The 14,039-nt window shown below is 39.0% G+C and overlaps 1 protein-coding gene across 1 annotated transcript in view; it reads left to right on the forward strand.

The window, feature by feature from the left end:
* The window catches only part of BCAS4 (breast carcinoma amplified sequence 4), a 63,725-nt gene that overhangs the window by 4,699 nt on the left and 44,987 nt on the right, over window positions 1-14,039 (forward strand). Inside the window, exon 2 of the mRNA XM_056844883.1 lies at window positions 5,605-5,670. Within this exon, the coding sequence (XP_056700861.1) occupies window positions 5,605-5,670 (66 nt within the window). The remainder of the gene's footprint in view (window positions 1-5,604; window positions 5,671-14,039) is intronic.

Genomic DNA, 14,039 nt, shown 5'->3' on the forward strand with positions numbered 1-14,039 from the left:
GTGGATTGCACATGGGCCAGAACAGCCACAATGAAGATTACAGATCTCCATGACTCTGTAAAAGATAAATAGTGCACATGTGCAGCCATAATTTGGACTAGGTTCACAAGGGAGGAGAAGAGGGGATTTAATTCCTGTTTTATTTTACTAATGAAAATCGGTCTTCCTTGCTGCTATTACTGGTTTAGAGAAAAAAGGTGCATCCTTATAAATCTGTGTCTTTTCCCTTTAGAACTGCGAATAGCCGTGCCAACAGTATGGTTTTAATTATCAAAAACCAAGCAGTGGTTGAAGGGTCACATTCTCCTCCTTCCTGGACTCCCCCAATCAAAATATAGGCCAATACAGATCTGTGTCATGTCTGTTTTGACCCATAGTTCCAGAACCATTTCCTTCAGTGTATGCGTGCATGTACTGCCAATTTCTTTTCCTGTGTATTCAGTTCATTTTACCTTTATACATACACAATGAGCTCACTAACATACGTTGGATCCCTGCTGGTGCATGCAGCAGATAGGAGAATCTTTTGATCAGTGTGATGCCATGAGCTCACATACAGAGATGTTGCATGGTGTCTTTTGCAATGCTGTAATCTTCTGAGGAGTACTGCTTCTCACATGTTTGATTTAGTGCTAAAGCATTTAACTAGTACTATGTGAAGCTCCCATGTGAATATGCCCTTTGACTCCAAATTGCTGGCTCTATGACTTGTCATTTATATAAGCCTGTAAAGCCACATTTTATAAGCAGTGCATCAAGGCATGAGATAAAGTTCTCTCAGTGGAAGACAACTGCACTCTCATGTGAGAAGTGTGCTTTGATATCATGGATGGGCTCAAAGTTATTATAGAATACATTTTTTACAGGTCACTCAAGCATTTATTACTGTTTTGTTTATTTATTAATTTGCTGGCCATCTTTCTGTTAATATGGAGCTTTCTTATACAGTCATACCATTGATCTGTGCTGCTGAGTATTGTCTGCTCTGCCCTGCAGTGACTCTGTATGATGTCAGGCAGAGAAAGTTGCTTGGAGAAGCCAGGGACTCTACCACTGAGTCATGACCCCTGTCATGTGCTTAAGGTGATGTACAAAAACATGCAGAGCATGTTGAAAGATAATATAGGTAGAGTCTTGCATTTAGGCCTCCAAGTCTAAAACTACAGATCCTGTTGGCTTTTTGTAGTGGCAGTTGATCAAATTTATGTCTTGCTCCTTGAATTGGAGGTCACCAGGATCATTTTACATGGGTTTTTTTTTTGCCCCAGCTTGGATGCTGTTGGGAAGTGGGTTTTTTCCTTGCTTTCCCATAGCATCATGGTACTTCTGTGTACCTCTTGAGTTTTCAGTCTTTCCTATGATCTTCCTCAGATTTGCTTTGTGTGTTCTTTTGGGGAAGAGCCAAGCAAGGCTGGGGTGGCATTCATGTGGATGGGAACATCTGGATTTTCCTGTTCCCCCTCACATTGGTGCCATTTTCAGTGTCCTTCTCCTCCATTGGCCATCCCTACCCCCGCCCACCAGAGGGCTTTTTTAAAAAATTGGCAATTAAATATTATGAAAATGAAAGCTGGGAATTCAGTGAACAAGATAGGTTGGTAAAATGATATTCAGTTGCCAATTTTTTTTTAAAAAAACATGAACAATCTTCTGCTTGAGCAGGGGAATGGCTGCTGCCAGGGAACTGGGGTAGGAAAAACATAGGGAAACCATCCACATTGAAGCCCTTTTGCTACTGTAATGTATTGGCAGCCATAGCAACAATGGGCAGCCATAGCAACAACCCATCCAAGTTTGGACAACACCCAGCTCTTTACTAGAAGAGCTTTTCTCGAACTAAAATGGAAGCTGCAAGAAACTTCAAAAAAGTTCTTGTTTTTGTTAAATCCAACTTGTTTATCTTTATTAAATACATCTTTTAATTTATAATACAAAAACCAATCTTTAATATTAAGTTCTTCTCTACGTCTTAAAGCCCAATCTCCTTCCTTACATTCGATAATTTCTCTATATACTTTCATATCTAAATTTAAGTGTATCCCTCTCTTCATAAATGCTTCTACTGGATTAATCCATCCCGGAGTTTTATTTTCCAAAAACCTTTTATATTTTTTCCAAATTTGGAGTAAACCTAATCTAATAATATGAATATTAAAATCTTTGTTTACCTTTTCCTTGTCATACCACAAATATGCATGCCATCCAAAACGTAAATTGAAGCCTTCTATTTCCAATATCTTGGGATTCTCTAACAAAATCCAAACTGGAAAATATATTAATAAAGGGAAAATAAGGATTGATAGGAAGGATATACAGACTATTAATTGAAGTAAATTTAGAACAAGAAAGAATTAAACCAGTAATGGTGAAATGGATAAAGGAATTAGGATATAATATTGATTTGGAAACATGGGAAAATTTATGAAAGAAAGAATTTAAATTTACAATAACCAGTGAAATTAGAGAGAATTTATATAAAATGTTTTATAGATGGTATATAACTCCTGTGATGATAAGTAAAATGAAAAAAGGAGATATGGCTTTATGCTGGAAATGTGGAAAGGAAAGAGGAACTTTTATGCATGCATGGTGGATATGTAAAAAAATTAAAAGTTTTTGAAAAAAAGTTATTAGAGAAACTAATAATTTGGTTAATAAGAGAGTAAAAAGAAATCCTGCATTCTGTTTATTGGGAATTCCTCAAGAAAATATGGATAGAAATGATAGGGTCATTTGTCAATATAGTTTTGCTGCTGCAAGAATTGTAATTGCTAAAGTTTGGAAGCAAGTAAATAAACCATCAATACGTGACTGGAGAGAGAAATTATGGATGTATATGAAGATGGCCAAATTAACAGAATTCCTACATGGAAAAGACATGGGAGAATTTAAAAAAACATGGGCAAAGGCCATCACATATTGGGACAAACTGGCAAAAATGGATTTTACTTATTTAGTTAGTGAGTTATAGAAATTAGTTACTTTTATTTTCTAATTTTATTGTTAATAAAGTAATTTTTAAACTGTTTAGACACTTCTTCGGAAGCCTGGTGATGGGTCACTTTTTATGGCGGGTGGAGGGTCAAAAGGGTATTTTTGAATTTTATAACTGTAATTCTGAATGTATTAACAAGATTATATAATTGATACTCTTTTGTATTTTCTTTTGTATTTTTATTTTTTATAGTATTTGTTTTGTTTTATGTGATGTTATAAAAATAAAAATATATATAAAAAGTTCTTGTTTTTAGCTCAGACTTGGCCAGTGATCAGTCATTATTTATTTTTTCCTATGTGCATGCTAATGATTATGTTGATAAAATCTAAGAACTAAAGGGATGCAGTGGTCACCTAGTCCTGCTGTTCAAAGCAGTGTGACACACCCTGATTCATTTACTTAAATCTCATAGGGTTGGATCCAGCCAACTTTTTCATTCAATCCCACTTAATCCCACTCCTGACTACAGCTGCCATCCCTCAAGGCTTTTGTCCAGCCAGCCACCATGATCTCCAGCATCGCCTTTTTGGCAGTCAAAGGAGGACCCCCAGCTCCCTTTTTCACCAGTAGAAAAGCTGGTTGGATCCAACCTATAGATAAAAAGTTTGGGGTCAAACTACGCAAGATGCTGGAATGTATTTTTAAACTAAACAAGATGCAATATTGACATACTGTGAGTACTGGTTATAAACTTTAGCAATGGTATGGTAGTACTAATATATACCACCATTCCCTGCACAATTTCCTAGCAAGTGTTGGCTAAATCATTAGTTCCTTGCTTTGTTCTGATTTTCTGTAATCTGGGATGAGTTTTTGTTTGCTGCTGCAGTTAAATGTACAAGATTAAAGAAGGGTGGGGAGGACCCAAGACTATACCCACATTTTTTCCCCAAGGCATTCCATTGGTGACTACAATAATTCCTGTGGTATCTTTTCTCAGGCGAGCTGTGATGGGTTATCAGAATTTTCAGATTAACCAGACCTTTTCTGATACAATTCTTTTTTAAAAATTCTTTGTTGAAAAAGAGTTCTGTGAAATTCAAAAGCATGCAAACACAGTTTGTTAAAAGGCATCATAAACCATTTGGGATTCTGCTTGTCCCTGAAAACTGCTTTGGCAGATTATTTTTCACTCACAATAGGAAGTGTGTTTCATGAGTCGTTAAATGACTTTGCAGACTTTTTCTAGCTGGAAAGTCTGCTGCACCCAAAGTGACAAAGTGACAAACCCCCTCTGACAAAGTGGTCACAGATGTTTGTGTGACAGTATATTCATTAGTCTTTAGGATGTCTCAAGACACAATTGTTTTGAGAATTTGGGCTTTTGTGTGTCTGTACATTGATCTCTGAAATTAGTGGGAATTATGTGGTAAGCGCCATTGTGTTAAGTTCTGACTATCCTCTTTCCCCCTGGTCATGTGCTGGAAAAATGTGGTTCTGCTCTAGCTGTCAGTGTCAATAGGCTGTTATGTTCTGACAGAATACCATTTCATTTTGCCACTTTTTCAATCCTCTTTAAACTCTGCTCTAAACTTGGTCTCCACCATATTTATTTCTGATACTACATTCACACATGGGAAAAGAATTTTATGTGTGTTTCTGTCTTGATATTAAGCCGAATCTGCAAATATTTTTTTCTCTTTTTAAAAGTCTACTATTGTATCTTATACAAACCTTGGAAACATGTTGCAGTAGCTCTCGGAGAACCTTGATCTGCAATTTTGTACCTGTGCTTGTATATTATATATAATAGGGAATGTCTGCCCGAGCAATAAGACACAAAGATCAATAGAGAAAGTGAGTTGTACTTGGACTGTCTTTCTTTTCTTGAATTCACTCCAGACTCTTAATATTCTTGAGTACCCAGGGACACCTGATCCCATTAACAGTATGAAGTTGTCTTCTGAAGAGCAAATTTGAACAAAATGTAACTATTCCATAAAATATGCTGTTGTTCTAAAGTTTAATCAGTACACAGGAGAAGAAAGTTTGAACTTGCAAATAAAACAGCCTTTCTGCCTGTTCCTCCCTCTTTGTGCCTCACCACTTTAAGTAAAAATCATTTTTTTGTAAAGCCCAACTGAAATTTATGTTTTTAAAAATTGCTCTCTAGTATCACTTTTCTGAAGTCCAGTAATCCTTCTGAAACATATTCTGGTCCTTAAATAGTTAATATGATTAACTTAAATGTGGTTTCCCATTTTTGTAAGTCATGTGAATTATGCATGGACTGTCCATAGACATGATAATTGCTGCATCACGGGGAATGTACAAAATTAGACACATCTTACGTATGAGGGATTTCATGGAGAGATTTAAACCTTGAAGGCTATTAGGTTTGCAAACCTTAACATGTTTCTTGGAAAAAAGTTCGTGTTTTCCCTTTATTACTTATTACATAATTCTTTGCTGTTTAGTATCAATCCATTGGATACAGAGCACATTAAAAATCTAAACATGTACATCATAATTAAATTTTCATTTGAAAAGTATTTTGATTTAACCTTATTGCATTAATGTTTGTTTTTAGAAGGTAGTTTCTGCTCTCCATTTCACAGATGCAAGTACTTTATATTATCTCTGGGTTGTTGTTTTTTCAGGTACAGGAAGTAGAAGAAAGCATAGAAGAGATGTTAACAAGACTGGATGAGTTCTGTGGCATGACTGATATGGTATGTGTTTGCTCAGTTCCTGTATACCTTAGAGACTATGACTGTGTGTGTGTGCTCTCACTCACGCTCTGGCTCCTGTGGAGGCCATCTTGTGAGTGATTTAGAAACCATGCAGCTCAGGCAAGGCAGCAGCCAGCCGTGGTGGGGAGAGGGAGTGAACACGAACACACACACACATTCTCTTACTTCCTGAGGCAGCCATCTTGATAACTACTTTCCCTGAAATAGTTTTTTATTGCAGAGAGCAGTGATGGTTGAGCCACAAGGTGGCACTATGGTGTACTAATACTTAAGGGCCTTGGCTTGTGCTCTCTGCTTGTAAATTTCATGTGCTCCACACGTAGGCCCCCATGCATGTGCACACAACACCATATGCCCTCAGGATCCTGGATCCTCTAATGGGTTTCTTGGCTCCTGAAGCAATGCAAAAAGATTGATATTGGTTTTTCTGGGGTCTGTATGTTTTCTTCCTCTGGATATCTTGAGAAGATGAAGCCTATCTAATTCATAGCAGCCCAATGAGCCTTTCAGGAGAATTTTCTTACTTAGAGAGCTTGTCCTCGTTATCTGAAGGATTGTAAAGCACATTCTCACAAGGTTCAGTTCTCTCATGTCATGTATATTTGGCTTCTTTCCGGTTGGTATCTGAGATACAGGATTGAGGTTGAACAGTGTTATTGATAATAGTGTTCTCCTCTCCATACCACATGTGTAGACTCATTTGTTTAAAAAACACACACAAAAAGTTTAATATAAGGCACATCCTTCATCACTGCTACATATGGCAATTTAAGTGGAATGTAGCACTAGTACTCTTAGGAAGTTCTATACAAATACATGATGAGGAAACGATGGAATGCATCAACTCGGACTGGGAGACGGTGCTGTAATGTCTCTTTCCAAGGAAAGTACTGAATATTTTTGTAGCATGAACTCCTTGTTGAAACAGTAAGTTATGTTTTTATTTAACTGCTGTGCAAGCTAACTTTAGCATACTTAGTGGGCGTTTTGATTCCACTATCTCTATAATTTCGCAATGGCAAATAGGTTTTTAAAATTCTTATATCCATGGGGCTGGAGACAGTATTATATCGTAAAATTATATCATAATTTTTCCCTACAGATTACAAACTGGTAACAAGTCTATGCTTCCTTTTTAACCCGCCCACTGTTTGAAATGCTTTTTGGCATGGTTTTCAGTGTTATTTATATAACTTTGAGAGATACAGTGCAATCCTAAGCAGAGTTATACCTCTCAAGGTCCCCATTGACTTCAGTGGATTTAGAAGTGTAAAACTATATAGGGTTGCACTGATTAAATCTGTTTTGAGGGATTTAATTACAAGCCAGCATTCTTGGGGATCCACAGATTCCATGGACCATCTGAAAGAGCTGTAGAAAGCAGTGTGTTTGTGTGCCCATTTCACCGTTCTTTATTTGATTCACAGTAAAAGTTTTATTATTGGTACTTATCGGGAATGGGAGTTGACAGTTAATCAAACATGCCAGATACATAAGCTTATTGTTTCGTCAGCCCCCTACTCAGAAGAATCCACATTGGCCAAATCCCACCCCAATGGGAGCGTCATAGTGATGGTTCTCGTGCCTAAGCCATGGAGCCATTCTACACTGTAGGCAGACAAGCAGCCTGACTGCCCGGTAGCCTTTGGGCTGAGCTGGCTCCTGAGAGCTTGAGGCAGGCTGAGGGGGAACACAGGAGAGAATGTCAGCTGGCAGTGCCAACTGTTGGAAGCCCAGCAGTTTGTTTATTTATTTACATTTTTTTAATAGTCTGCCTTTCTCACTTAAATCTAAGGCTGATTACACAGTTTTAAGTCAACACAAATCAACACAATGGGGCATCCAATAAACAATGCAATATGATTTGGATTGCAGAAATCTGAAAACAAGCAGACATTTGAAACAGCTGAAACAAAGCATAACAGTTTAAACACAACTCGTTAAACAATGCAGAAATTACACAGTAGGAGCCTACTTGCAGCAACGCAGTACACAGTAGTATAGCCCACAGTCCCTGTCCCTTTACCAAAACATCTTTTTGTACCATTTCATCAAGCTGGCCAGCCGAAAAGGTGGGAGTGGAGTGTGCATGTGCCAAAAGATGCAATGGTATTGTGGCTGAAAAGCTTACTCCTTCGGTGATGGCTGTTAACAGAACTTTCTGGATAACCAAGTGCCTGATAACAAAGCTTTTCCTGTACTTTGATGAGCAGTCTCAAATACCTACATTTCGGTCAAGGCCCCCAGAGATTTATTGTGATCAGTGTGGAGTAGTGTTTAAAGTATAAACTAGGACCTGGGAGACCCAGGTTTGAGTCCTCACTCTGCATAGAAACATGCTGGTTAGCCTTGGTCCAGCCGTATTCTCTCAGCCCAACCTGCTTCATAGGGGTGATATTGTGAGGATTAAATGGAGGAAAGGACAATGATTAGGGTTGCCAACCTCCAGGTACTAAGCAAGACAAAAATGAAGGCACCTCCGTGCCTATACCAAATAGGTTTGGAAATTAGCATGGGAAAGTGGTACACCAGCCGATAGAGATCAGTTCACCTGGAGAAAATGGCTGCTTTGGCAATTGGATTCTATGGCATTGAAGTCCCTCCCCTCCCCAAACCCACTCTCCTCAGGCTCCACCCCCAAAACCTCCCACCAGTGGCGAAGAGGGACATGGCAGCCCTAACAATGAAGTTGTATTCTTCTATGGGTCCTCTTGGGAAGACCAGCAAGGTATAAATTTAAGCTGTTATAATGGCATGTGTTTCAGTTTTGAGTAATAAACGTTTCATGCGAAGTTTGTGGTACTGAAGTATTTTGAAAGTTTAAAAGCAGTTGAAGAAATACTGTCAATTTCTTTTTGAATTACTTATAGAGTGATTTTCATTCATACTTTTGGCTGTACTTAATCTTTAAGCAGGGTACATTATGTTGGCGTTATAACTGTTTAAATGTTCAAAATCGCTTGGCCCGGTCCGGTAAACTTTCAGATCTCTCTGAAAATATTTGTCTCCACAAATCTGTTTTGTAGCAAACACTGCTTACTTGCTTGCCTCATCTTTGCTTTAGCTGTGAAAACATTATTCTGCAACCTGATGTGACTGTGAATAATTAGGTTGTATACAGATTATTGACCTTATCTGACAGCATCAAAATGCTGTGCTTAGTCTGCTGAATTTGTGCTTTGCAGTGCTAAGTACCTGAAATGGAATTGACGGGTTCCTCCCAGCAGCATATGAAACTGTATCTGAATCTGATAAAATTTCATGTCATCTTCAGATTCACTTGAACTCTTGCACATAAATATAAACCAAATTTATCTTTGTTGCCATTAAAAAAACATGGAGGCATTGTTTCAATTACTGAGTCAATAAAACATGCCACAGGAATCTGCTTAACGCTCTTCAACAACCTGCTCTTCAGGGTTGTTTAACGCAACGATTAGACTCAGTGATTTTTTTATATGGATAAATTTGTATATATTAATTTTTGTGATACATGAAGAATCTTAATTTTAAATATTAACAGCCTTTTGGCAAAGAGGCTGAACTGAAAAAGGAACATCACTTTGGGAAAGACCCTTGTTACATTTATAAAAGAAAATTAATCACATCAGATTTTCTTTTTAAGGCCGTACAACTTGATCTAAAGAAGCAAGCATTTGTATTCTTATAATTCTAGCATGGTACTAGATTATATTGTAGCTAGGTTATAATGCACGACACTGTCACCTCTACTAGTTTCTTAATACATTTATCATATTTGTAGATATATGCCCTTAGAGGTCTGTGGCTGAGAGGTGAGGTATACATCTTTTAAATAAATAAGGGTTTACGGGTGTGAGATAAATAAGACTAACCATGGTCGAAAACGCATGGCTGTTTTGTCTTGTGATTCTCCTGCAAATGTAGTGAATTTCTGTTGTCATGATGCATAGTCATCTCCTGCCTGCGGGTCCAACCCACTTCTGCTGTGAGACTTCCCCTGGTTTTCCAATCCCAGTTTTGCCCCAAAAGTATAAAGAATAGCAGAAATTGTGAGTGCTTGCTGGTGCATTTAGCGCGCGGTCAACTCCCCTACCTTCCAACACTCGCCCATTCCACTTTCCCCTCCTACTCCTCCCATTTTCCTTTCGGGGAAACCCTGGAACATGTCTGCCATTGCCTGGAATGCTCGTACATCTCCCGAGTGCTCATTCGTTCTTAATTTTTTTTGTTAAGAATTTTTTTATTGATGGTATGTTGGTATATCAACGGATTGGCAGGCAGGTGGTGCTTTTGAGAAAACACTGCAGTAACAAGAAACAGAAATGGAACGGTGTAGCTGGGTTTGCCATTGCTACCCTATACACTCACACACACATACCTCTGCTGCAGCAGTCGCTGCTGCAAAGGGATGCACAATGTGGGTAGGAACGAGAGTAGCATTCCCCCTCTCCCTGCCAAGAACAAAGAGGCAGCTGATTTCCTCTTCCCATTGTAGACCACCCCACATACATGGTACCCAGCATTTTTCCTGGGGAGTCCCTTGAACCCGGGCGGTATAGCAGCATTCCCCCTCTCCCTGCCAAGAACAAAGAGGCAGCTGATTTCCTCTTCCCATTGTAGACCACCCCCCACACAAGGTACCCGGCATTTTTCCTGGGGAGTCCCTTGAACCTGGGCGGTATAGCAGGCTGTAGCAAAAGGGGAGAGTCAGGAAAGTTCTGTTCCCAGAGAAATGTTTTGCTGATAAGAATGTAGGATCCAAGCCGCTCTGTGGTGTAGCGGTTGGAATGTTGGGCTAAGATCTGGGAGACTTAGGTTAGAATTTCTACTCTGCTGTGGAAGTTCGCTGGGTGACCTTCAGCCAGTCTCTTACTCTCATCCAACACTACTTCACATGGTTGTGAGGATACAATTGCGAGAATGAAGTAAGCTGCTTGGGGTCCACACTGGGGAGAAAAGTGGGTTAAGATATTTAAATAAATAAACTCCGATGTTGTTGAGATTATTAGTAGAACTTTCCACTGTGCCCCGCATCCTGTATAGGGGATGCCATCTCATCTTGTTGTACTGTCACATCATCCAAAGGGTTCCTAAAAGTCTGTGTTCAGTGGTGGTTCTGTGTAACTCTGTACATCAACATTTGTCTAAGTTAAAGAGCAATTGAGTGGCAATCAAGTTCATTTCAGCATAAGCTTTCATGAGTCAAACCTCACTTTTTTGGGGATGCATAATATGAAATTAACATTTCCATAGAATCATGTATTAGGCTGCTTAGAGAAGGCATTTATATGTGCCTTCATGTTTAACACAGAAGACAGATGTTGCATATTAGATTAATACTAGATGTGCAGGAAAACTCAGCAGTGAGGGGTTTTTTTTTTTGTTGAGGTTTTGTGATGGCATATTTCCCAACATATTGACCTATTTATAAATATGGCCGTTGAATATTGTTTCTTTTGGCAGTAGATGGTCATGGAAATAAGCACCTGTTCTGTAGATTTCAGTACATTCTATTGCTCTACCACAGCATACTCAGCAGGCTTAAACTGCAGTTGAGTTTACAGTTATATTTTTAGATTTCATTCTTCTCCCATTTATTCTTTGGGTATCTTTTGAGACCCAGGACCCGGCTGTAATGCACCAGGATCTGATTTGGCTGAAGTGCCTTCCCTTGGCTGCAGGCAGACAACAGCGGGGATTGAGCATCACCCTGTTCCACTTCCTTCTCCCTGCTCTATGGCCTCTTGACCTGGGAGCCAGAGATGGTATGTTCTCCTCCCTCAAGGCTTCTAAAGACCCTAACCAGGTCTGGGGCATGCCCAGTGGCCTCCTTCTACCCAGAAGCCCTATAAAGGAACTAGTCTGCTAAATTATGAAGTTTTATGACAGGAGTTTTTAAAGGGAATTTTATCATTATGATATGGTATTTGTATTTTATTGAATGTTATGGAATGTTATAGTGCTCAGCTGTAAGCCACCCTGTGCCTGATCTTGGTCAGGAAAGGGTGGGTTAAAAAATCAAATAAATAAATAAATAGTCATTTATGAATGCAGCTATTGGTTGCTGAATTGTCTGCAGTGTCTATGTTTTAGCAATAGTGTGCAGGAAAGGGTGGGTTAAAAATCCAACAAATAAATAAAATAAATAAATAATAGTGACCTTGGTGCAGTCTCTCCCATTCTGCTCCTCTTTCCCACCCCTTGGGTGGAGCTGTCAAACAGTTGGTAGTCAAAGTGTAGGCTGTAAAAGGGCCAGGTGTTAGTGATCAGATGGATGCCATGTGCATCTTTGCAGGATGCATCCACAGCTCCATTGGGAAGGGTAGGTTTGATGCCTGCCGTGAGGTGCCAAGCAGGAGAGTGGGGGGTCTGGCATTGTCCCTGTCTCCCCCTGAAGATATACCCAAGTTGAAACTGCTAACAATATCAGATTTTAGGCCAACCATTCTACCTTTTTAGACATATTACTTAAATATTGGCAGCTGCAAATAAACTTTTAAATGAAGTAGTTCTCCTTTTCTAACATAACCTGTCTATCAAAAACTTCAGTTCTGTTGAAATGTGTGTCTTGTTCTCCTGCTGGTGAGTATGTGAGATCTCAGATTGCCCTGTGGTTTAGGAGGAAACGTCTGGATTTGTCATTTATGAATGCAGCTATTGGTTGCCGAATTGTCTGCAGTGCCTATGTTTTAGCAATAGTGTGCAGTATTGCAGTATATTTTCATTAGAATCTAAAGTGCTGTCTTTCCTGATGGATCTATGGTAATCTCCTTGATAGTCTCTTTGTAGAGTCTCATATGTTCTCAGCTGCCATGCAGATTTATTGCTCCTTGGGATTCCTAACTTTTATTTTTGCTGACTGATATTTCCAGAGAGGTAAGATGGAAGTATTATTTGGATATTTTCCTTGCCTTTAGTTTGTCACAGTGCTAATTTTCCATGAGTATGGCATGGGTGCACTTTGTATAGACCCATTGTGAATCTGTACATTCATCTGTTTGCTACATAACTCTTTTTAATTTCTTCTTAACCTCTTAACTCCTTAGAAGGGCGTTTAAAAAACCTTGTTCAGTATTGTCACTGCTTGGTTGAACATTTTCTGGTGGCATCTGTATGTCTAAACTTTTGTGCATTGAATCTGCATTAGTGCAGGGTTGCAGTTGTTCGTGTTCAGCTGATTTGGAAGATGAATATTGAGACAATTAGTTTGAAATGCAACATTATGATATACATAAGCAGTCATGAGTCAATTTCCCCCTTTTGTAAAATACATTACAACTTACCTGTGCTTTGATGTCACAGCACTGGGCATTTCTCTGTCCTCCTGGCAGTGGCAGCAAATGATGAGGGATGAGAAGATGGGAAAATACCCAAAGAGGTTATGGACAAACTCTAGCAGATGTTACAGGAAGGGGAGGGGACTAAAAAAGTGGCTGCCATTTTTTCGCAGCAGCCATCTCTATTTCATCATGGTTAGTTTTGAACTGAGACATACTGAAATGAAAGAATGGACTTACACCTTAGCTGTACTAAGTATCCTTCTGCTGCTTTTGGGGCAAGAGGGGGTGGTGGTGGAAAATGGGCATAGGTATACCAACTGAATGCAAACTAAGCATTCATTTGAATGTTCAGTTCTGGAATGACATGCTTGCATTTTAGAAGAACAAAGCACAGCTGACAGGTTCAAAATGGGGCAGGACTCTTCTGCCTTTAGTATTGCATGGAAAGAAGGATTTTGTAGGTGCGTATAGTTCTCCAGGGCCACGAGTCATTCCTTAAAGTTTTGTCCAAGATAGCAGCTGTCGTGCAAGATTAACTAGCACAATTTAGAGTTTGCCTAAAAGTGTTTGCCAGGTGAACTGTATCCTCTGAAACGTCATACAGTGAAGAACATTTTGTTCTAAACCCCAAATGAGCAAAATTGGATCTTGAATTACCATGTTTGGGTTAATCTAGCCTTTCACCTTGGCACTCAATTTACTGAATTAAATGCTGACAGATTTCTAAATAGTGTTTTTGATGGTAAATTTTGTGCTTTTCCTTTACACCCATAAGGATACTGTTGTTCCATTCAGGAGTGAACTGTTTTGGAACAGCAGTCTTTGCCACTCCTGACATTCTATAGTTTTCCATTTTTACTCTGCGTGCTTTGTGCTTCATGGGAGTATTTTTGTTAAATTTAATCAGTGTGAAGTTTAACTTAGTTTGAATCTTTTATTTTCTTATTAGGCTATGCAGCTTAGAGTTTTAATGGAACAACTGGTTTTTCCTATTGACAGTTGTTGACTTGAGCCACTCCATCAAAATAGTAAAGCTGGAAGGCTAGAATAATTATTGGGCCCTTTCCCATTTTACCTTCTCTCCAC

Source organism: Euleptes europaea, chromosome 2, assembly GCF_029931775.1.
Source record: "Euleptes europaea isolate rEulEur1 chromosome 2, rEulEur1.hap1, whole genome shotgun sequence".
Lineage (NCBI taxonomy): Eukaryota > Metazoa > Chordata > Lepidosauria > Squamata > Sphaerodactylidae > Euleptes > Euleptes europaea.